Raw genomic sequence first — 24,686 nt, forward strand, 5'->3', positions numbered from 1 at the left:
CCCCCCCCCCCTCTTAAATTGGCACCAGCATCAAGGTTATAATCTGAATCCCCTTACTCGTGGAGCAGCCAAATACAAATGTTTCTTTGTCCTGAAATCTTTGTTATTTGCTTCAACGATGGCTTCTACAAGCTTTAATGGATTATGGTACTTAGCTTGTTTGCAGCTGAACAAGGAGATTTCGGGTACTTCAACTTCTACCTAATTGATGTTGGGCCATCATCTTCCCTTAATGATGTCAAGTGTCAGCTGATTTCTTTTGTTATGTTTTCAGTTTTATTTTTTCAAAGTCAGATGGTCTTCTATTTTGCTCGGGCATATATATAAGAACACGAGCCCCTAATTTTTATTCCCTAGTAGCTGTAAACATTATCTAATGCTGCCTCTCGAAATGAAAAAGGGCTCTGCAGGGGTTTGGCTTCTGGTCTCATTCCCGTAAATGTTGATATAATTGATCTTCACATGTAGATCTTTGTTCTATATTGAATACCTTTTTGGATTAATAGAGTATTTACATGATTTGTTCATTGTATTGGATATGTCGACTTGGTCCTTCGCTCTGACTGTAATGATGAATTTCTGTACATTTTACTTGCAGTTGATCCCGATGTACCTCATGTTCATCATCGCAGTTTTTTAAAAGAGCATGTAGTGTTCAAGGAGGTACGTTCTTCAGAACACCCGCTCCCCTCTATTGGAAAAAAAGAAAAAAAGAAAAAGAAAAAGATAAAGGAAGTCCTGCTTGTCGAAATGTTGTTATTTGAAGGATGGGCAGAATGAGTTGCTTGATGTGCATGTCATATTTTTATTCATTCCTAATTCTATGTGGCATATTTCAGGCTATGCCTATTAAAGACCCTTTAGTCCTTTCCAAGATTCATCAAACTTACAGGATCGGTTATCTGAAGGTGATGCTGTTGATGCTTTGAAGTGGATCTTGTTGTTCATAATTTGTTCTATAAATGATAACTTATTCTTTGTAATTCCTCTGGCAGGATGTCATTTTGCCTAGAGCATTGGATGAGGCCACCATTGCAAGTCTTAATTCTATAATTCATTCAAATAATGCAACCGTATGTTACTGCCCGAGTTGGTTCAACTCTTAAACATCTTTTCTTTTTTTGTTTCCATCCCGATTCTGTTGTTTGCCGTAGGTTGTTTCATTGTTGAAAGATGACAGCACCTTCATTCAGGAATTGTTTGCAAGGTTGAAGTGTCCAACCACTTCCGCAGATTCAAAAAAAACATTGGTAAACATTGATCCTTCAATACCTCTTACGTATTTCTTCTAAGTTCATATGTTTGGTAGTGGCGGCGTTGGATATGAATGCTCTAGTCTTGGGGATCCAAATTATGAGCCATATATCATCTGTGCCCAATTTTCGCCATTGTAATCAGATCTTAAATTTGTTTATTATGTAATTTCTAGGATAAGTTACACGACATTGACCATCAAACAATGACATGGGTTGGCTCAGCAAAAAAGTACTGCACTCTTAATTTATTTTGACATATATCATCAATTATTTCAGCAACCGAACTGTCAGGCTGCCAGCGTTTCATTTGTGCCCTAAAATTACAGCCAACCAGCTTGGTTTAATATTTAATAACCGATCAATTTCTTCAGAACTAGCTTTGTTCCACCCAATATTAGTGATTTTAATGTTTAGGAACTACTACTTTCAAATTGTTTGTATATAATATTGGTTTTATGTTTCTCGACACCAAATTAGTTCTAACCTAAATTAATGTGTCTAATGTTCAATATTTAGTATTTTTAAATTGTTACTATGCAATGCTAATTGTGGGAGATGGAATATGGTATTACTTTACGTTCTTACATGTTAAATATTAAAATGAACTAGCATCCAACTGCTGGGTCTAGTATTAAGTCCGAAACTATGTTTTATTCCTTCTAATCAACTGCTGGCCTCAACACCTAGTAAACATTTAAACGTCGAAGCATTAATGGTTCAAGTTTTCTTTTAAAGAATGTAGAGATGGAATAGTCATCCATTATTTCATATAATTGACGTAGTTATGGATTTTTTTTAAAGGAAATTAAATATTTTATTAATCAATGGAAAATACACAGGAAGTGTATTATTAATTTGCACCAGAAAGGAACAACATAAAATTGGATATCCTATTTATATGCTTACTAGTCGCATCATTAAACCAAGTATACAATGCTAAATAAAATAATTCCCTAATCTGCTTTATTGTCCATGTTATCATCAAAACAACGGGTGTTTCTTTTTCTTCACACACACCATACGATGCAACTCGGAATAAGGTTTCATGCAAGCTTGCTATCCTTGTCCCGAAATTTTTTCCTCCATGCGTTTAACAAATCTTCAATACGTATCGGTATCACCCAAATCCATGTGTTGAGATATCAGAATATCGTCTCACAGTAAACGAGCAGCATCACAGTTAAGGAACAAATGATCAATTGTCTCCCATCACACCTAAACATATAGCACCACTCTTAATATAAAAATCCCCTTGTTCAGAGATTATTTGTAGTTAACACTTGTCCCTTGACAACATTTAATAGTAAAAATGCCACCCTTGGAGGCAGCACATGTTGGGTTTTATGCACAATAATAAAGAGAGGAGAGAAATCAACACAAGTATTTACGTGGTTCGGCGATATGCCTACGTCCACGAGAGCGTAGCGAAGATAATTTTATTCAGTATGAAAAATAGGGTTACAACATTATTATTTATACTAACCCTAACCCAAGCCCATTCAATACTTCGAGGCCCGTACAAGAAAATCCCCCTATCGTACCACGGGGGTGTTGCCCCGCACCCTAACCAATTCAACGTCTCTATCAACTAGACAATGAATTAAACCCACACAAGGTCGATGCCGGAGCGGAGTGGAGTGAGGGGAGCGCAGCGCATCGAACAGAACGGAGTAAAGCGATGGCATCGTCCTATTTGATTAAGGAAACCTGTGTTCCACTCTATATAAGTCACATACATGACAATCTCCATCTTGACGAATATTCACTCCTTAGGAGGAAAAAAACCTGGGAAATCACACTGTCTAGGACCAATGGATTGAGACACATCCTCTCTAACACTTGATATGTTAATCAAGCTCAAGCAATGCTTGAACCTATCCATTTTGATTGACTTTGTCATAATGTCTGCTGCATTCTCTGAGGTATGCACATTCTTTAGCAACAGCTCTCCTGAAGTAAGTAACTCTCTTATCTTGTGAAATCTCACTTCAATGTGCTTGGTTTTTGCATGATAAATTTGATTCTTCGCTAAGAGCTAACTATTACAGTACAGCTTACAATACAGCTTCATTCCATCTTGCTTGATCCCAAGTTCCCTTACAAGCCCTCTCAACCACAATAATTTCTTGGCTGTCTCAGTTGCTGCCATGTACTCTGCTTCAATTATAGATAATGCCACAGGTGACTTCACCATTGATCTCCACATATAGGCCCACCTGCGAGTGTGAAAACATAACCTGTATGGGACCTCCTGTCATTCAAGTCACCTGCATAATCTACATCTGCGTATCCCTGAACTGAAACATCATGATGTCTCTTAAACATGATCTCACACTCCATTGTACCTTTCAAGTCTACTTTATAGCTCTCAAATGCTTTCTATTGGGATTAGCCGTATACTTGTTAATCACACTGACTGCATGTGCTAGATCTGGTCTGGTACACACCATTACTTACATTAAACAACCAAGTGCGCTGGAATAAGGTACCTTTGACATCTCTGCTATTTTTTCTTCAATCTTTGGGTATTGATTATTAGACAATCTGAAGTGATTTGCCAATGGTGTAACAATTTGTTTTGTATTGGACATGCTAAATCTCTCTAACACTTTTTTCAAATAATTTTTCTGAGACACTCATAATTTTCTGGCTTTCCTATCTCCGTTGATCTCCATGCCAAGTATTTTCTTAGCCGGTCCCAAGTCTTTCATATCATACCTGCTGCTCAATAAAGATTTTAATCTGTCTACCTCATTCATTTTTTAGTAGCAATTAACATGTCCACATACAACATCAAGAGAATATATGAGTCATCCTTAAGAACTTTGTTGTAAACACAACAATCATACAACGACTGTAGCCAATCTGAATCATATGAGAGTCGAACTTCTTGTACCACTGCCGTGGAGATTGCTTAAACTTGTATAAATATTTCTTTAGTTTATACACAAGATTTTCTTTTTCGGGTTCCAAGAACCTCACTAGCTACTTTTCCAAATCAACATGAATGAAAGCAAAATTCTCATCTAGTTGCTCTAACGCCAAATCAAAACAAGCCACCATTGCCAAAACAATCCTGATGGAAGTGTGTTTGACGACTGGAGAGAAAATTTTATCATAATCTACTCTCTTCCTCTGTGAGTATCCTTTTGGTACTAATCGAGCCTTGTATCTTTCTCCTTCGTTTTCTGACATTGCTTTTTTCTTTTTGTATATCCACTTACACCCTATCGGTTTTTTCCCCTCTGGAAGCTCCACCAATTCTTAAGTATCATTTTTATGCGGTGACTCAATTTCCTCCGTTATAGCCTCTATTTGTTTACCCTTCTCCTGATTACCAATGGCATCTTGAAAAGTAATAGGATCGTTATTGTTGGTAATGAGTGCATAAGAAGTCGAATCCTAGAATCCATACTTCATTAGTGGCCCGTTAGTGCGACGTGGTCTATTTATGGCAATACTATGATACTGCTCTATCTCTGATCGAGAACTATCCGCTCCCTGAGCGTTAATCTCTATGTCAACATTGTTTAGCTTTACCTGCACCACTTGGCTCTTGTTGCTGTCCTCGTCTGAACCAAGCTTCTCTTTATCTGGAGAAGCTTTAAGCATAAATGCTTTATCAAAGACTGCATCCCCAAACATTAGAGTGCACGTAATCAAGAATGCCATGTCTTGTGCTTTTCAATCTTGAACTATACTCTAGATTGTTTTCCAAGTACACAAAACTTGCAGAAATCCAGCTCGCATGATTTTACCCCTTCAACAAATTCCTCTTGTAAAGCTCAACCATGTCACACTCTCCTATATGCCCCAGTCGCATGTGTCATAGAAGAGTGTCATTTGACTTAGATTTTGTTGTAGCAACTCCACATATAATTGTATTCCTGAGTAGTTTGTAGATATTCCCTACTAATTTCTGACACTTCATCACAATCATAGCCTTTTTCTCCACCGTCAAGGCTCCACACACTAACTTATAAGAATAACCATTTGTGTCTTAAGAAATTAGGTTCTTTCTCAATTCTGGTACATGCCTAACATTCTCCAAGGTCCTTACCACACCATTGAAGATTTTAAATTTTATGGACCCTATTCCAATGATCTTACATGATGCATCATTACCCATCAGAACAGATCCAAAATTACTCGGACGATATGAATAGGCTGAATCAAGTACCCAACAGTTATGTAATTTTTCAGAAATACCTACAGAGACTCATAGCATGTCTTCATCTCCAGAATTTGAGTCTCTTTCTGCAGCACTAGCTGAGTTTGAGGACTCATCACCTTTCCTTTCATCACCCGACTTCTTATTCTGACAGTCTTTCTTAAAGTGGCCCATTCGATGGCATTTGTAGCATTTAACTTTTTCTAATTTTGATTCCTAGTTTTTGATCTCATGTTTCCTTTGTAAGGACCAGCCCCGTCCTTCCTTCTCCCACGATTCTGGTAGCCCTCAACGATCAGTCCTTTTCTCTATGAACTTTAGCTAGTACGCAGTTTCTGCTGGTTGTAGGCCAAAAGGCTGATGTGACTTCTTCCAATTTGAGAGTTTCCTTACCCCACGTTAGTGTCGTCGCCAAGTAGTTGTACGAAGGAGGAAGAGAGCACGACAATATCATTGCCTTGTCTTCATCATCAAACTTGATTTCAAGTCGCAATAAATTGCTGATAATTTGATGGAAAATATTGGTGTGTTGAATCAGATCTGTATCCTTCAACATCTTGAGCCCGTACAGCTGCTGCTTCAGATGTAGCTTGTTTGTAAGATATTTCCAATATAATGACTCCAATTTCTCCCAAACCTCTGTCGGAGACTCAACGTCCATGACGTGATACATGATCTTATTCGTCGAACAAAGTCGAATTGTATCAACTGCTCGTGGCTCGAGCTCTTCCCAATCGGTATCTGACGTACCCTTTGGCTTCTTCCCAGATAGTGCTTTTACCATCCCTTACTACGCAAACAAATTGTTCACCCTTCGCTGCAATAATCTAAAATTTTCAGATCCGTCAAACATCATCACATCGAATTTTGCAATCCAAGAACTCGCCATCTGAACCTTGCTCTGATAGCACTTGTTGGATTTTTATGTGCAATAATAAAAAGATGAAAGAGAGAAACCAACACAAGTATTTATGTGGTTCGGTGGTGTACCTATGTCCACCGTTCGGTGCGTTGCGCTCCCCTCACTCTGCTCTATTCCGGTATTAGCCTATTTGATCCAGAAAATTTGTGTTCCACTCTATATGAGTCATATACACAACACCATATCATCTTTCAAGGGAATGAACTCTTCGTGGGTCCTGATAAGGATCTAAAATATGTGTCGACTGGGATAATACTATCCCGTGTCAACCTCCTCTTGCTACAGTCACTTTCTCATATCCTGATGTACACCTCAGACAAAGATGTCAGTAACAAAGCATAATCATCCACTTCCTAGTCCTGCAAACCACGCTAAAAGACAATTTTCCAATCGAGACTTCCATTATATATATCTAAGACCTCATTAGTAGATTGCTTCAAAGCAATGCGATACAAAGCCTAATAGATTACTCTTTACTTTAACAATCATTGCAAAAGCTAATAGTATTACCATTTCCACCACAAAAGTCAATCTATCCCGAAAAGTGTTCCACCCTTGTCGAATATACCACCACAAACTCACCCATAAGTGCCATGGCCATCGACTGAGTACCATCCCCCGCGCCATAACATCATATTTTATCCCTATACTTGCTTTCCAAAAACTCTCCTTCTCTAATCTGAATCGTCACAACCATTTACCCAACAATGCTTTATTAAACAATACAAGGCTCCTCACTCCAAGACTCCCCCACCCTTAGGGGAGAACAAATTGCATCCCAATTAACAAAATGTAATTTCTTCTCCTTGCCCAAACTTCCCCGAAGGAACTTCTTTTGAATCCTCTCTAGTCTTTTTGCCACTAAAACTGGAATAGGAAAAGACAAATAATAAGTAGGGACCGTTCGGTGCGTTGCGCTCCCCTCACTCCGCTCTATTCCGTTATCGGCTTATTTGATCCAGAAAATTTGTGTTTCACTTTATATGAGTCACATACACAACACCATATCATCTTTCAAGGGAATGAACTCTTCGCGGGTCCCAATAAGGATCTAAAATGCGTGCCGACTGAGAGAATACTATCCCGTGTCAATCTCCACTTGCTACAATCACCCTCTTCTACCTTGATGTACACCTCATACAAAGATGTCAGTAACAAAGCATAATCATCCACTTCCTAGTCCTGCAAACCACGCTAAAAGACAATTTTCCAATCGAGACTTCCATTATATATATATCTAAGACCTCATTAGTAGACTGCTCCAAAGCAATGCGATACAAAGACTAATAGATTGCTCTTCACATTAACAATCATCCCAAAAAACTAATAGTATTACCATTTCCACCACAAAAGTCAATCTATCCCGAAAAGTGTTCCACCCTTGTCGAATATACTGCCACAAACTCACCGATAAGTGCCATGGCCATCAACTGAGTACTATCCCCCGCCATAACATCATATTTTATCCCTATACTTTCTTTCCAAAAACTCTCCTTCTGTAATCTGAATCGTCACAACCATTTACCCAACAATGCTTTATTAAACAATACAAGGCTCCTCACTCCAAGACTCCCCCACTTTTAGGGGAGAACAAATTGCATCCCAATTAACCAAATGTAATTTCTTCTCCTTCCCCAAACTTCCCCGAAGGAACTTCTTTTGAATCATCTCTAGTCTTTTTGCCACTAAAACTGGAATAGGAAACGATAAATAATAAGTAGGGACCGTTTGGTGCGTTGCGCTCCCCTCACTCCGCTCTATTCCGGTATCGGTCTATTTGATCCAGAAAATTTGTGTTCCACTCTATACGAGTCACATACATAACACCATATCATCTTTCAAGGGAATGAACTCTTCGCGGGTCCCAATAAGGATCTAAAATACGTGCCGACTGAGAGAATACTATCCCGTGTCAACCTCCACTTGCTACAATCACCCTCTCCTACCCTGATGTAAACTTCATACAAAGATGTCAGTAACAAAGCATAGTCATCCACTTCCTAGTCTTGCAAACCCCGCTAAAAGACAATTTTCCAATCGAGACTTTCATTATATATATCTAAGACCTCATTAGTAGACTGCTCCAAAGCAATGCGATACAAAGACTAATAGATTGCTCTTCACATTAACAATCATCCCAAAAACTAATAGTATTACCATTTCCACCACAAAAGTCAATCTATCCCTAAAATTGTTCCACCCTTGTCGAATATACTGCCACAAACTCACCCATAAGTGCCATGGCCATCGACTGAGTACCATCCCCCGCCATAACATCATATTTTATCCCTATACTTTCTTTCCAAAAACTCTCCTTCTCTAATCTGAATCGTCACAACCATTTATCCAACAATGCTTTATTAAACAATACAATGCTCCTCACTCCAAGACTCCCCTACCCTTAGGGGAGAACAAATTGCATCCCAATTAACAATATGTAATTTCTCCTCCTTCCCCAAACTTCCCCGAAGGAACTTCTTTTGAATCCTCTCTAGTATTTTTGCCACTAGAACTGGAATAGGAAACGAAAAATAATAAGTAGGGAGATTCGACAAAGTAGACTTAATGAGAGTTAGATGGCCATCCTTTGAGAGGTACATGCGCTTCCACCTCGTTAGCCTTCTCTCTACCCTTTTCACAATATTGTTCCAAATATGTGTACTTTTAAACCGTACTCCTAAAGGAAGCCTAAGATATGACATAGGCAACCTTGTAACCCAATATAGCAGCCAACTCCTCCACATTCTCGACCTTTTCCACTGTTATAGCCTTAGATGTTTCCAGATTTATCGTCAATCCAGATGCAACTTCAAACAACAAGTGGAGGGGTTGCTCAACATCTAAATCACAAAATATCAGCATATCATCTGCAAACAACAAGTGAGATACCTGCAACTGATCAATCAGAAAGCTCCTTAATAATCCCTCCTCCACAGCCTTCTCAAGCATCCTATTGAAAGTCTCCATCACAATAACAAGAGGCGATGGAGATAGAGGATCTCCTTGTCTTAATCCTCTACTACTTCGAAAATAACCCTTAGGAGTATAACTGAGAAACTGTAGAGATACAAAACTAAATCCATTGACACCACTTACCCCCGAAGCCAAGTCGCTTGAGCATGTACAAAAGAAATCCCCAATTTACATGATCATAAGCTTTCTGGATGTCAAGCTTACATAACGTTCTTGGAACCCCTAAACGCAATCTTGATTTGATGCATTCATTCGCTATAGGTATAGAATCCAAAATCTGGCGCTCTTTGACAAAAGTATTTTGAAATTTAAACACCACTTTCCCTAACACCTCGTTTAATCTGTTTGGCACAATCTTTGCAATAATCTTTTACACCCCATTCACTAAACTGATCGATGGAAAGTCCTCGATATCTGTCGCTTCCGGTTTCTTAAGAATTATTACAATATATGTAGCATTGGAGCTTCTCAAGAACTTGATGCACTGGAAAAAAATATAAGTAAGGATATCCACAATATCCAATTGCACCACTTCCCAACAAGTCTTATAAAATGAGAATGAAAAACCGTCTGGTCCTGGAGCCTTGTTGTCATTCATACTAAATACCACCTCCTTAATTTCATTCTTCCCGAGTGGTCTCTCTAGCCAACTAGCATCCTCTTCCTTAATAGTAGAAAAATCTAGCCCTTACAGCTCTGGCCACCATTCAAACTGCTCCCGATAAAGAGTTAGGTAGAAACTTACCATTTGGGACCTAATATTATGTGGTTCCTCCTAGGGTGGGTTTCGGTGTCCAACAACTATTAGACTACCAACACTTTGGGGCATGATCCCACAAGCCATGTAGTCTGTCCTATACTTTATACGTTCAAAGAATTTCGATGGGTGAGGGACGCTTTCGTGACATATCTTGGTGTCAATGACTGAAGCTTTACTTAGCCCCTTGACACTATAGCAGCCGCAGTTTGCCCAACTTTGGCCGCACATTGTAAATGTTACTTAAAGTTCGAGTTGTAATTCTCTTTTCATTGTAATAGTTATTTCAGTTGTAAAATAGCTCTGATATTGGTAAACGTTTAGCATGATTCCTCGTCTTTTAAACGTCTACTGCCGTCACTTAGGTTTTTGTTCAAAATGCTATTATAGGGGGTACTAGTCATTCAAAAATCTTTCAAGCCCACTGGTGTCCGCCCCCTGCACCAGCAATTGTAATTTTCTGCTTTCATCAATTATAATGTTCAGTTTTCATCAATCAATGTTCAATTTACTTTCAATGTATTCAAATTCTCCATTGTAAGCTTTCTACAAAATTATAATCAAATTTTCTTTCTTTCCGATGCGATCGAGAAAAGGCGGAAGGTAGTCTAGTGGAGCAGACTACTGTCGCACGGTGTCCCTTTCTGTGCTAAGAAGAAAGGCACCCCGTGAAAGTTGGTATCAGAGCTGCGACTCACGACCCTCGATAAGAAAGCTATGGATCCAATTATATCCCATACCACTGAAGTAGTAGAACCTTAAAAGAAGGGTACTACTAAACAGCGTGTGGATGCGCTTGATGAGACAACTACTAGGTTGTGCTATGCTTTGGAAGGTCTAGAGGAATAAGTCGAGATGGCCGAATCCGAGATTCGTGGATTAGACATCCAACAAGGATGAAATCCAAAGGGCTTGTGCAGCAATGATTGAAGCTGCTGCAATCACTCCTGATCTGCAGGATGAAATGGAATCGTTGAGAGCTCAACTGCGGGTACTCCAACGTGCGGTGGGCAATGGGCAAGCTCCCGTACCTGAGTTATGCTCCTAGACTCAAAATTTCTGGACCGTGTACCTACGGAGGGGTACGTGATGCAAAAGAAGTCGAGAACTTCTTGTTTGATATGGAACAGTACTTTCTCCCAACTTCAATCGAAGACGAAGCTAGAAAGGTAACCACAGCTACCATGTATCTGGGTGGAGATGCAAAACTATGGTGGCGAACCAAATATGCTGAGATTTGGGCTCACAGGATTCGAATAGATTCTTGGGATCTCCTCAAGGAAGCGATCAGATCGCAGTTTTTCTCGAAAAATGTCGAGTATCAGGCTCTACGGGCACTACGAGACCTGAAATATACGAGCTCTATCAGGGAGTATGTGAAATCCTTCTCAGGGCATATGCTGAATATTCGAGATATGTCGGAAAAGGATAAGCTATTTGTCTTTATGGAAGGGTTGAAACCGTGGACACGCATGGAACTTCAAAGACAAAGTTACTGATTTGAGCACGGCCATGGGAGCCCCTGAATGCTTGAGCGACTACCAAACAAAATCTAGAAAAGATCGACCTTCAGGGAGTAATCAAGCAATTGGAGGTGGTAACAGATCTTACAGATCCAGCTCGAACCCAAATGAAGGAGAGCGTTACTCTCAGAATTGAGGAGGAGCCTATTAAAGCACCCGTGAGTTTCAGGGAAACTATTATAATAGCCGTCAAGGAAATTTTAACAGCAACAACAGTAACAACTGGAACAAAGGAAAAGCAACGGAGGGCCGAACTGATGCCACTCCCAAATTGAAGTGCTTTTTATGTGAAGGACCTCATCGGGTGTCAGAGTGTCCTCAGAAACGGATGGTGAATACATATTGTTAGTTAGGAAGTGGCGGGTCAAGTTCAAAGCAAGAGGTCTCACAGGCTAATTGTCATAGTGAGATCGACTCTGAAGAGGATGAGGATGTAGTTGGGGCATTTTCACATCGGTGCAACATACTGTCGCATCGGATTGCTGAAAATGATGATGTCCCATTGAAAGAGGCAAAGATGGAAGAAGCGAAGGTTCGAATTTGTAGGGCCAAAGGCTTAATTTACATTGATGTAAAAATCAATGGGAAGCCAATCAGGGCTATGGTGGATACTGGTGCTACCCACAACTACCTTGTATGTACCGAAGTAGAGCGGCTCGGACTTGTCCTAGAAAAGGGTAGTGGAAAAGTCAAAGCAATCAACTTCGCTGGTCAACCAATAGCTGGAGTGGCGAAATCGGTGTTGATCAAAGTAGGTCATTTCGAGGGAAGGACATTTATCTGCAGTTCAGATGGATGATTTCAAGCTTATTCTAGGATTGGAGTTTCTTCGGGATACTAAGACAGCAGTGTTGCCATATTCCGATTCATTAATGATGATGGGTAATAAGTCGTGTGTCATCCCTACACAGGTTGGGAAATTGGGCGAGAAGAGTATCTCAGCCATGCAATTTAGTAAGGGTTTCAAGAGAAATGAACCCTCTTTTTTGTGCACTCTTCAATTAGAGGAGATCGAGGAGGCGAATGGTCCTATTCCAAAACCCGTTAAAAGGCTTATTCAGGAATTTGAGGATATCATGCCGGAAGAATTACCAAAGAAATTACCACCAAGAAGGACGATTAATCATGAGATTGAACTTATTCCAGGCGCCAAACCTCCCACGAGGGCACCATACCATATGTCTCAGCCTGAGCTTGAAGAGCTTAGGAGCAATTAGGAGAAATGCTGGAGAGTGGAATTATTGTGCCTGCGAAGTCGCCATATGGAGCTCCTGTATTGTTTCAGAAAAAGGCCGATGGTTCTCTTAAAATGTAGCGTGACTATCGAGCCTTGAACAAGATTACTGTAAAGAATAGCTATCCTATCCCACTGGTTGCGGATTGCTTCGATCGACTGAGTCGGGCGAAGTATTACACAAAAATTGATCTTAGGTCCGGATACTGGCAAGTTCGGATCAAGGAGGGAGACGAAGCAAAGACTACGGTGGTAACTAGATATGGAGCCTTTGAATTTAAAGTGATGCCTTTTGGTTTGACAAATGCTCCCGCAACATTTTGTACTATGATGAATCAGGTACTTCACGGGTTCTTAGATGTTTTTGTCGTGGTGTACTTGGATGACAGAGTAATCTACAGTGAGACATTGGAGGAACATGTCCAGCATGTGAGGCAAGTTTTTAATCGGCTACGGGAGAATGAACTTTATGCTAAGTCGTCTAAATACTCATTTGCTCAGACATCTATCAGTTTCTTGGGTCACATCATTGAACAAGGTAAAATCCGCATGGATTCGAAGAAAGTTACAGCCATCAAAGATTAGCAACCACCAAAAATCGTACATGATGTACGTTCATTTCTTGAGTTATGCAATTACTATCGAAGATTTGTGAAAGGCTACTTAGAAATTGCACTGCCACTTACTGAATTGACAAAGAAGGATAAGGATTGGGATTGGTCATCCCAATGTCAAGCTGCTTTTGAAAGGTGGAATAAGTCCATGTGGACGAACCCGGTTTTAGCCTTACCGGATATGGCTAAACCATTTGAAGTTTATACAGATGCTTCAGATTTTGCACTTGGTGGAGTCCTCATGCAAGAAGGACATCCGGTAGCATATAAGAGTTGGAAGTTAAACCAGTACTCGGTATATGAAAAGGAATTGTTGGTAGTAGTCCATTGTCTCAGAGGATGGCGTCACTATCTGCTTGGGTCTCCATTTATTGTGAAGACAGATAACACTGCAGCTAGTCACTTCATATCCCAACCAAAACTATCGAGCAAACAGGCTCGTTGGCAGGAATTCCTTTCAGAGTTCAATTTTATGTTAGAGTATCGTCCCGGCTCTAGTAATCATGTTGCTGATGCTCTTAGTCGACGGGCCGATTTAGTCGCCATCTACTCCGTAGCTGCTCTTTCAGGGAGCACAATCTCCACAAATACTAGAGACCAAATTCGGGCACTTTTGGAGAAGGACCCGGCTACCCAATATTTGGTCGAACTCATCAAGCAGGGTAAAACTCGACAGTTCTGGCTCGATGGAGAACTAGTGAAGACAAAGGGAGACAGTCTATACGTTCCTAAGGGCGGAGATCTGAGAAAATCACTAATTACAGAATGCCATGACACAATTTGGATAGGGCACCCCGGAGATGAACGCACTTGTGCACTATTGCAACGTGCATACTACTGGCCTCAAATGCGGGACGACATTGCAACATATGTAAAAACCTGTCTTATTTGTCAGCAAGATAAGACAGATCATCAGAAAAAGGCGGGCTTACTGGAGCCCCTTTCCATCCCAACCCGGCCATTCGAAAGTGTATCGATGGACTACATTATTGGGTTGCCAAAAGTTGAGGATTTTGGCACTATCATTGTCGTGGTGGACAGTCTGTCAAAATATGCAACTTTCATTGCAGCGCCTAAGTATGTATCTGCGGAAGAGACAGCTCAACTCTTCTTTAAACATATTGTCAAATACTGGGGGCTGCCTAAGGACATCGTCAGTGATCGAGATCCTCGTTTCACTGGCATATTTTGGATTGAGTTGTTCAAACTTCTTGGTTCAACTTTGAGCATGAGTTCTAGTTTTCACCTACAATCTGGTACACAGACGGAGCGCTTCAATTCTATGCTAGAAGAATATCTTCGGCACTTTATCTCTACTTTGTAGAAAAACTGGGTAAAACTTTTGGATGCAGCCCAAATTTGCTTCAATGCCCAAAAAGCTTTTCTACCAATAAGAGTCCTTCTGAGATTGTTACTGGCCAGCAACCGCTACTCCGTCATACATTGGATATCGAACGAAGTACTAAGTTCCCTCAAGCAAAGAACTTTTCTCAAGAGTGGAAACGAAATATTGAAATTGCTCGGAGTTATCTTGAGAAAGCTAAAAAACGGTATAAAAAGTCTGCAGATCTAAAGCGCCGTTTCATTGAATTCAATGTTGGAGATCTGGTAATGGTTAAGCTTCCCGACAGAAATGTTTACAAACCAACAAATGGGAGGACTCAAGATTGTCGTCAAAATACATTGGACCATTACCTATCGTGAAGAGGATTGGAAGAGTTGCATACAGAGTTGAACTCCCTTCATGGTGTAAAATTCACAAGGTCCTTCATGTTAGTGTTTTGAAGCCATACTCTGCGGATAAGGAGGACGCATATAGAAATGAGCCAAAGCGACCTGTGTTTGAACTGAAGAAAGCTGGAAAGAAGGTTGCTGAAGCTATTCTTGACCATCGAATCACTCGAGCTTCTAGAAAAGATCATCAGGAGTACTTGGTCAAATGGATGGGATGCAGTAGCGAGGAGAATACTTGGGAAAGAGAAAAAGATCTCGGAGCCGTTAAACCATTAATTGAAGCATATCATGCATTGATGGCACCGAGGACGTCGCCAAAACAAATGGGGTAGAATGTCAAGGACTGCAGCTTTACTTAGCCCCTTGACACTATCGTAGCCGCAGTTTGTCCAATTTCGGCCGCACATTATAAATATTACTTCAAGTTCGAGTTGTAATTCTTTTTTTATTGTAATAGTTATTTCAGTTGTAAAATAGCTTTGATATTGGTAAACGTTTAATATGATTCCTCGTCTTTTAAACGTCTACTCCTGTCACTTAGGTTTTTGTTCAGAATTCTATTATAGGGAGTATTAGTCATTCAAAAATCTTTCAAGCTCACTGGTGTCCGCCCCCTGCACCAGCAATTGTAATTTTCTGCTTTCATCAATTGTAATGTTCAGTTTTCATCAATCAATGTTCAATTTACTTTCAATGTATTCAAATTCTTTATTGTAAGCTTTCTACAAAATTGTAATCAAATTTTCTTTCGTTCTGACGCGATCGAGAAAAGGCGGAAGGTAATCTAGCGGAGCAGACTACTGCCACACGGTGTCCCTTTCTGTGCCAAGAAAAAAGGCACCCTGTGAAACTTGAACATGTAACCAACATGCCAAGTTTCATGTACTATAGTTTTGTATTATTTTAATTTATGCTCGTGAGTTCAGCGTATAACTTTTTAAGAATTTCTTAATTATTAAAATATTTGTATAGAAAAGTTACTTTTCTTGAATTGGAACTACTTCTAAATGGTACGATCATTGTGTTAGTCAACAAAATAACCATTCTAATTCAAAAAAATTTAGTGAAGCAAAAAATAATATTGTTCTAATGAAAATAGCAAGTATAAAAATAAAGACACTATAAATTCATAATTTGAAAGAATTTTAATCTGTCTGTTACCTGCTCATTGTTCTGTGTCAGTGCTACATACGAATTATTAGGGAGGGGTGGGGCTGTTCGCTGTCTTGCTAAATTTGATATTTTGTGATTGAAATAGGTACACTTCTTGCATGAGTTTTGTACCTTAAGCAAGAGCTTGCAGATGGTTCAGCAGCTCCGACTATTTAGGTATGTTAAAAATCATAAATTCTGCTTCGCTCTCTTTCTGGTATAAAATATAATATCAATTACAGCAGTATTACATCTTTACCGAACTTAGAAATTGATTTTTAACTTGTTCTACAAGTTCAAAATTTTTTGCCTGAAATGTAAAAATAGTCTCGTATGCATGAATTAATGTTATTTATGTGCTTTACTTTATTACTAGAAGTATTTTAATGCTTGTAGGGATCTTGTCAGTGAAGGCATATTTGACATCATTGCTGACGTTTTGCAGAGTGATGACAAAAAGCTTGTGTTGACTGGGTAATAAAATAATTCCAAGTTTTTAGTATGAACATTCAAAATATTTTTTCTCTATTCTTAGTTTTCCCGAGTATCTGAAATATTCACAATAATTTCTTGTAATGGATACAGGACAGACATTCTCATTCTTTTTCTGAATCAGGATCCCAGTATCTTACGTTCTTATGTAACTAGGCAAGAAGGTGTTCTTTTTGGACTTTTGGTGAGCAATATTGGATTCTTTATTTCCTGGAGTTTACAACAGCTTTTTGTTGCATGTAATGGCTGTATAAATTTCCTTCTTAGTATTAGTGGAATTAGTTGTTATCTTGAGGCAGTCACAAGATATGTTAAGAAAACTCTCGAATTTTATGTTTTTGTGTAGATCTAAGTGTGGATACTACCACGATCATGGTTATGGCCATGAACATGACATGACATGACCTGAATATGGGATGACATCATTTTCCAAAATGTAGTTAGCTATTCCTTTTTCTTACCTAGTTATATATGTATCCAATTTTGGTGGTCATCTGAACTTTTGGTCATATTATAGTTAACCAATTTTTCTTTCAATTACATTTGGATCCCAAAAGTAATCCTTTTGTCTGTACTAGTGTGTACTTGAGAAAATTTGTTAGTGCACCCCTAAGTTTCCAGCATATCCAGGAGAAATTAGAAGATTGGCTGCAATATTTTCCTAGTGTCCCAATGTACCTGACATGTGGCCAGTGTAGGACATTTTGGCAGGGTGAAGTGCCTGGGTTTTCTATGTTCAGATCATATAGATGACATGTTAGGAAAAACCATGGCCATGGACATTAAGGGTGTGTTTGATTACATTTATTTTCCATGGAAAATATCAGTTTTCTACCTAAATTCCTACTTAGAGTGTTTGATTGCCATTTTTTCTATGAAAAATATTTTCCAACTTTTGAAAATATGCCTAATTTTCCTTGTTATTAAGGAAAACATTTTTTTGGGGTAGAGGTGGTTTTTATTTTCCACAAAAGATGTAAAATATTTTCTTTTCTAGGTGATATTTTCCATGCCAATCAAACACACTCTAAGTTCCAAGCTTTTCATGTTAATCTCTGCAGCCTTTCTACCTTTCATTTCGGGGCAGGAAGAATGGGGTGAAAGTGGTTATATTTGTGAGGGGAAATCACGATAGCACTAAGATGTTTTCATTACAGTATCTTTTGTGTAAATATATATCATCATTTAAAATCTCTGATATTCGGACTCTTTGAAATGGTTGGACTACCTGTATCGGATACTACACGACATGGGTATGAATATGGGATATGTGTAGGATCCTCCAAGTTTCAACCCGACACTTCGCTGTTTTTTGCTTCTTCTTTCTTTCTTTCTTTTCCTTTTCTTTCCGTTTCTACTCTCTATAATAAACCTATCGTCACCTCTGAGAGTGTAGAGAAAAGCTATGGCGCTAGATTTTCTCCTTTCTTTCCCTTTTCTTTTCTTCATTTTTTTTCCTTCTTTCCCTTTCCGTATCGATGGTTTAGGGTTTTGTTTGTATGAAAAGAAAATGGATTCCATATAATACTACTTAGTGCTCTACTAAATTCAAATTGCAATCAAGTCCCTCATTTTCTATTTTATATAACATTTAGTAATTAACTTTTCATAATTAAAAATTAAATCCAAAAATTATATTTTATTAGTCTTAACTCCTTATTCAATACTATTTCATTCTTTGTGAACGATTGATTTTGGTCTATTCAAAATAATATCTTGAGTTAGTAAAAAAATTGAAGTTTGAAAGACATAGCCACGTATCCGTGTCCAAAATTTAGACTCTTTTTAGTCATGTTCCCGTATCCTACATTTTAAAAAATAAAATATTCGGTACTTAGATATGTACCCATATCCGATAGCCATGCCTGGGTCCGAGCATCATAGAGTAAAATAGCAGCCTGCTTCAAATTTTGGGGTTCTGTGTGTGTGCACGCGTGTGAAACATGGTCTTGGGTGGAATACTGTGTGTACTGATATTAATTCATATCTCTATGCTGAAAATAGTAGTTAGAGTGAATCTTTTATTTGCAGGTGAAAAATATGCTAACAGATTTTGGAGATGATATGCACTGCCAATTTCTTGAAATTCTTCGCAGTCTTTTGGATTCATATACATCAGCGTCACAGGTGCTTTACTTGTACTTTGTTGTTCAATTTATAATCTTTCTCTCAGCCATCGCCTTCTGTTATTATTCTCACGATGAGAGTCGTGTTTTTTGGTCACGACTCAAATTAAACTATAATTAAGACCAAAAGGCTATTAAGCATTATGGTGCATCCTTGCCTCTGTGTGTGTGTGTGTATTTATTTATTTGCACGTGAGGACGTTATCGGCATTATTTTTGTTATCATAGTTTATGCTGTCCTTGTGATTTATGTAATAATTTTACTTTTGTTACAGAGAGAGAGTATTGTTGAAATTTTCTACGAGAAGCACTTGGGTCAGTTAATAGATGCTATAACATCATCATGCCAACCAAATGATGCTGCTCAAACAAGCAGTAAGTTTGTGAGCTCAGGAGGAGGAAATGGGAACCAAAGGGGAGTGAGGCCTGAAATACTATTGAGCATTTGTGATCTTCTATGCTTCTGTGTTTTGCACCATCCTTACAGAATAAAGTAATTTTCATAGCACCCTTCGTTCAACTTTGTTAGCTGTGATATGCTGCATCAGAGTTCATTTTGAATTTAAGCTTCATGTTGTTCTGCAGATGTGATTTTTTACTTAATAACGTGATCGATAAGGTTTTATATCTGACAAGAAGGCGGGAAAAGTATCTTGTAGTTGCTGCTGTTAGATTCGTGAGGACTCTTATTTCTCGCAGTGTAAGTTGATTGTTTTATCTTTTGAAAAACTCGAGAGATTAATATCGTCGAGGTAAACTGAAGTTTACATTTGAACTGTTCTCCTCTGGGTGAATTAAAATGAAACATTATTTTCTTTCCATTTTTCTTTGAAACCATTTGAAGAAGTTCGCACTCCTTTATTTGCTGCATTTGAGATTCTAATTTATGGTTCTCAAGGATAATGTTTTCCCAAATCGATTAAGTATCTCATGTTTGCATTATCTTATTTTTCTGTGTATTTGATACCTGAAGGAAGAATAATGTGCATTGGTCATGTGAAGTAATTTGACCTGCTATTTTATGTGGATAGATTTTGGTATTCACGTGGTCGTGCTCTTTGGCTCCTTTCTCCTTGAGATTGTGTGCTTTCATGAATCTCTCTTGTGAGACCTTTTGTTTTCAATCTAGCCGGCCTATGTCAGGCATTAGCTTGGTTCTCAATTTCTTTGTTGTTTGTTTGGTGATGCATTGCAGGATGAGCATCTTATGGATCACATTGTGAAGAACAACCTTTTCAAACCCATTGTAGATGCATTTGTTGCTAATGGTGATAGATACAATCTTTTGAACTCTGCCGTACTTGAACTATTTGAATTTATCCGAAAGGTGGTTATCCCCTTCCGATGTCCCTTATATTGCATAACAGATGCATCTAGCTATATTTCACCATTTTGTTTCTTGAAACACGTGTTTTGCAGGAGAACTTGAAGATATTACTTAGATATATTGTTGATTCATTCTGGGATCAGTTGGTCAAACTTGAGAACTTGTCTTCCATTCAAGCTCTAAAAGTTAAATACGAGCAGGTATTTATCTTTTATTTTATGGGTTTTTATTTCATTTGGACTTCTCTGTGTTTAGATCATGATGAACGAATTTGCAGTCCCTAGAGAGTACTGGAATGAGAAGCACTGCTAGTTTGTTAGACCAGAGGAAACGGATAGATGAGCGTGCTTTGGAGAGAGAGGAAGAAGACTATTTTAATGAGGACAGGTTTGTTGTCATTGTGGAATGTATAATGGTGGATCTCAAATTATAGACACCACGTAATGACCAATTCTGCATGTTAATTAGTGATGAAGAAAATTCTGCATCAGCTGCCAGCACTAACAGAGTGCAATCTCAGCCTGTCTTGGCTAATGGGTCTGCTCTAAACTACCCTTCGTTAAGGTATTAATTTCCTCAATTGTAATTTTATTTTTCGCCTTAGGTGCTTATAAATCAAATTTACATCTATGTATGAAGGGCTAGTGGACTTGTTGACTATGAAGATGATGAGGATGATGAAGATTACAGGCCTCCACCTAAAAAACTGTCTGATATATCTGATGAAGACGAGGGGCTGGCAGAGTTCCGGTTAAAACGCAAATCAGTTTCAAAGGAGGAGCCTGAGCCAAAAAGGTTGCTGCAGTCACCAAAGGGCCCAAAACCAAGAGAAGGTGTATTTGCTGCCTTATGCTCTACCTTAAGCCAGGCAGTACTACCAAGTAAGAAAACAACTGGTGCTGGAACTGACAGTCCTCAGTTGGATGCAAGGAAGACCACCATCGAACCAGCTTACAATGTGAAGGGTTCTATGAGGTCATCTGATGATAATGGAAATGCAGATATGGAATCCCATTCCAAAGATGAAGAAGCTTCTCCTAGAAGCTTTTCTGATAGCTTGCATGATTACCCGGAGAATGGGCAGCGAGGTGATGACTGTTCATTGCTACCACCCAAGTCCTCACCGGAAATGGCTGTGAATGGATCCTGAGAGTTATTTCTGGAAAGCTATCCGTGTAATTCACTAGCTGGCACTTGTGCTGCAGAAGAATTGGCCATGACTATCTCAACTTTCAATAGAGGGCTTGATGAAAAAGAGCGAGCAAGGATGCAGAGGGGAATTTCAAATGAATATCCCTTGACACTGGGAGGATACTGTTCAGTTCCTGCCATTTTAGGTGGAGTAATTGTCGATTGTAAAACATTCATCAACTATAGCTTTTGCTTCTCCTATTCTTCTCCCTTGCTCAATCTCTTGTTCTGATTTTAACGCGAACTCTACGATACTCTGATAGGGTTACATTGTGTTCTGTATAGATATTGTTTGTTTATTAGACAAGTTTGTGGGACAGAGGCGCTGAGTAACGTGTAGGCCAAATTTTGTGTTCAAATGTTTTTCCATTCGAGGTCTGAGGAATTGTATAATATAGCGTTTGAAGGGAATGATTGTCCTGGCGTCAATCATCAGATGCATTTCCCGTTAATTTTGGTCTTGTTATTCACGTTAATGAAGTGTAAAATCGTATAACGCTGGCTGACTGGTATATACCTATTTGGTTAAAGCTGACTCGGCGATCAATGGAAAATATTTTCATTCTTACTGTAGCTATAAGAAAGTTCTTTTTGTAAGGATCTTTCTTGAGTTATTGAATGGGATGTTTAAAAATGATGAATACTCTGTTGGTTAGGTGCTTCAGCGACATCTATTTTGTTCCTTCTCTTGGTGGGCATTGGAAGACGATTTATTTTATTTTTATTTTTATTAAATTGGATTAAGGTTTAAACCTTTTTTAATGCAATTTTTTGTTAATAAAAGCAGAATATTCCATTGGAAGAAGAAAAATGCTACTCAAACACGGGGAAAAAAAAGGCTGTTTCCGAGGATCATAAACGGAGACCGATGGGTCGAGCTCACCTAATGGAATCTCAACTACCGTTCTTTAAACTCCTTTTCCTCACTTTCCTCTTCCACTTCCTCTCCTCCATACCTACACCGGCCGCCGCTGCCGTCTCCGCTTCCTACCCGAAAGACGCCCTTCCCACAAGATCAGGCTATCTCACAGTGAACTCCACCTCTGGTTCTGCCATTTTCTACGCATTCTATGAAGCCCAAAATTCGAACGACAAGACGCCACTCTCCCAATTGCCCATCGTCATTTGGCTCCAAGGTGGCCCTGGCTGCTCCTCGATGCTAGCCAACTTATACGAGCTCGGTCCGTGGCGCGTGTCTCCACAGCTCTCACTTGAAGCCAATCCAGGTTCTTGGAATCGAATCTTTGGCTTGCTTTTTCTTGATAGTCCTATTGGAACTGGATTTAGCACAGCTGCTTCACCTCAAGAAATTCCAAGAAACCAACACGATGTTGCTAAGCACCTTATTATTGCAATTAAGAAATTTATTGCCTTGGACGAACTGTTCAAAACTAGGCCGATTTTCATTACTGGTGAGAGTTATGCTGGAAAATATCTTCCCGCACTTGGATATTATATACTAAAGAAGAATGCCCAGTTGCCTAAAGAAAAAAAGGTGAATCTGGGTGGTGTTGCTATAGGAAATGGATTGACGGATCCAGAGATTCAAGTGGCTACTCATGCTACAAATGCTTACAATTTAGGTCTGATCAATGAAAAGCAAAAGAATCTTTTGGAGAAACTCCAATCTGATGCTGTTGGATTAACTAGAAATGGTAATTGGAGTGAGGCAACAAGTGCAAGAACTAGAATCTTGAACACATTGACAAATATGACTGGTTTAGCCACTTTATATGACTTCAGAAGGTTAATTCCTTATCAAGATGATTTAGTGGGAATCTTTCTGAATAATGCGGAAGTGAAAAAGGCACTTGGAGTCGATGAAAACATGGTTTACGAGGTGTGCAGTGACGTGGTGTACGCAGCATTGCACGATGATGTGATGAAGAGTGTGAGGTACATGGTAGAGTTGTTGGTTAAGAATAAAAAAGTTTTGCTGTATCAGGGACAATGTGATTTGAGAGATGGCGTGGTGTCGACCGAGGCTTGGATGAAGAAGATGAAGTGGGAAGGTATCACGAAGTTTTTGGAGGCCAATAGGAAAGTTTGGAGGGTTGATGGGAAGCTAGCTGGGTATGTGCAGAAATGGGCAAATTTGAGCCATGTCGTGGTTATGGATGCCGGGCATCTTGTGCCTACAGATCAAGCTGTGAATTCTCAAGTAATGATTGAAGATTGGATTTTGGAGAGAGGAATTTTTGGCAGTGAAAAGATTGAAGAATTACTTCTCAATTTTAGGGGAACCATTTGAGTTGTGTTCGTATTTGCTGTGTTTGTTGTTGTAATTTGATATTATGAATGCTTTAAGCTTGAAATAAAAGACTGCGCTTTAGTATAAATAGTCTGTTGGGTCGACAATCAAGTGTCATTTCCCCAGTGGTTAGGTATTACAAGAAAATTCCTTTTAGTTTCTTGTACCTGACCTCTGGATAAATAAATCAGCTTGAATCCTGTTCTGTTCATCCAAGATCGAAGCAACTCCAATAGCTTTTCAGTATATTGTCTGCTTGTTGTTTCTTGCCAGCAATCAGTTATTTTTGAGCTGATCAATTTGAGTTTCCTCTCTAAGCAACACTCTCACGAGTCACAACTAAAAAAGTTCTTAGTAAACTTATCGCCAACTAATCAACCAACACCCATTTATTTTTATTTTACGTAAAACTCGTTCTACAATTTCGAACACAGCAAACTTCTGTTTGTGTCAACATATATTTATTTTGATAATGGAAAAGCACTAGCTGCAGAATTCATCTTTAATCTACAGATTAAATTACTATAGCAGCCAACTAAACATATTAATAATCTTCCTATTTTTTCATTATTGATAACTTGAGATAAGATTTACGGTTTGATGGATTGGATTCTAAGAATTGACTTGTAAATGCGGCCACCCAATAATAGTTAATCCAACGGATTATTTTTTATTTTTCCAGATCAGGTTCTATCTTAATGAGTTTAATTAGGTCAAGAAATGTCCATCAAAAACTTGTTCAACACTTAGTTTGATTCTATTGATTAGAGCTAAATAATAAGATTATCGATAATTATCATAGTGCTCTGTGTTCTTTCAAAGAAGAACACTAATATCTTCAGTAGATAAAAGAATTTGATGGTTTGATAAATTTACATATAGAAAATTCTCTGACATTCAACTTACTTTGAAAATTTACTCGACGGTTGAATATATGAAATTTTTACTCTTTTCGGATATGGC

At 38.8% G+C, this 24,686-nt stretch overlaps 2 protein-coding genes across 3 annotated transcripts in view; both read left to right on the plus strand.

The window, feature by feature from the left end:
• The window catches only part of LOC111396590 (serine/threonine-protein phosphatase 4 regulatory subunit 3-like), a 28,065-nt gene extending 6,025 nt beyond the window's left edge, over nt 1-22,040 (plus strand). Inside the window, exons 10-24 of one of the 2 annotated variants that reach the window (XM_023022998.1) lie at nt 599-663; nt 840-908; nt 996-1,073; nt 1,155-1,250; nt 16,443-16,513; nt 16,733-16,810; nt 16,922-17,012; nt 18,860-18,955; nt 19,230-19,447; nt 19,540-19,654; nt 20,150-20,281; nt 20,374-20,481; nt 20,559-20,668; nt 20,750-20,845; nt 20,921-22,040. In XM_023022998.1, the coding sequence (XP_022878766.1) occupies nt 599-663; nt 840-908; nt 996-1,073; nt 1,155-1,250; nt 16,443-16,513; nt 16,733-16,810; nt 16,922-17,012; nt 18,860-18,955; nt 19,230-19,447; nt 19,540-19,654; nt 20,150-20,281; nt 20,374-20,481; nt 20,559-20,668; nt 20,750-20,845; nt 20,921-21,431 (1,934 nt within the window). In that variant the 3' untranslated portion in view covers nt 21,432-22,040. The remainder of the gene's footprint in view (nt 1-598; nt 664-839; nt 909-995; nt 1,074-1,154; nt 1,251-16,442; nt 16,514-16,732; nt 16,811-16,921; nt 17,013-18,859; nt 18,956-19,229; nt 19,448-19,539; nt 19,655-20,149; nt 20,282-20,373; nt 20,482-20,558; nt 20,669-20,749; nt 20,846-20,920) is intronic. The other variant, XM_023022999.1, reaches the window with a different exon arrangement.
• A 224-nt stretch (nt 22,041-22,264) lies between these two features.
• LOC111396591 (serine carboxypeptidase-like 50) lies at nt 22,265-23,969 on the plus strand. The gene has a single exon (XM_023023000.1). It carries the CDS (start codon nt 22,341-22,343, stop codon nt 23,721-23,723), a length of 1,383 nt encoding a protein of 460 aa, XP_022878768.1. The 5' UTR covers nt 22,265-22,340; the 3' UTR covers nt 23,724-23,969.
• Nucleotides 23,970-24,686: the final 717 nt, after the last annotated feature.

Source organism: Olea europaea, chromosome 7 (genome assembly GCF_002742605.1).
Source record: "Olea europaea var. sylvestris chromosome 7, O_europaea_v1, whole genome shotgun sequence".
In the NCBI taxonomy this organism is placed as follows: Eukaryota; Viridiplantae; Streptophyta; class Magnoliopsida; order Lamiales; family Oleaceae; genus Olea; species Olea europaea.

Bases quoted from the DNA above. Each gene is read 5' to 3' on its own strand.
- LOC111396591 (XM_023023000.1), top strand. From the start codon at position 22,341: ATGGGTCGAGCTCACCTAATGGAATCTCAACTACCGTTCTTTAAACTC.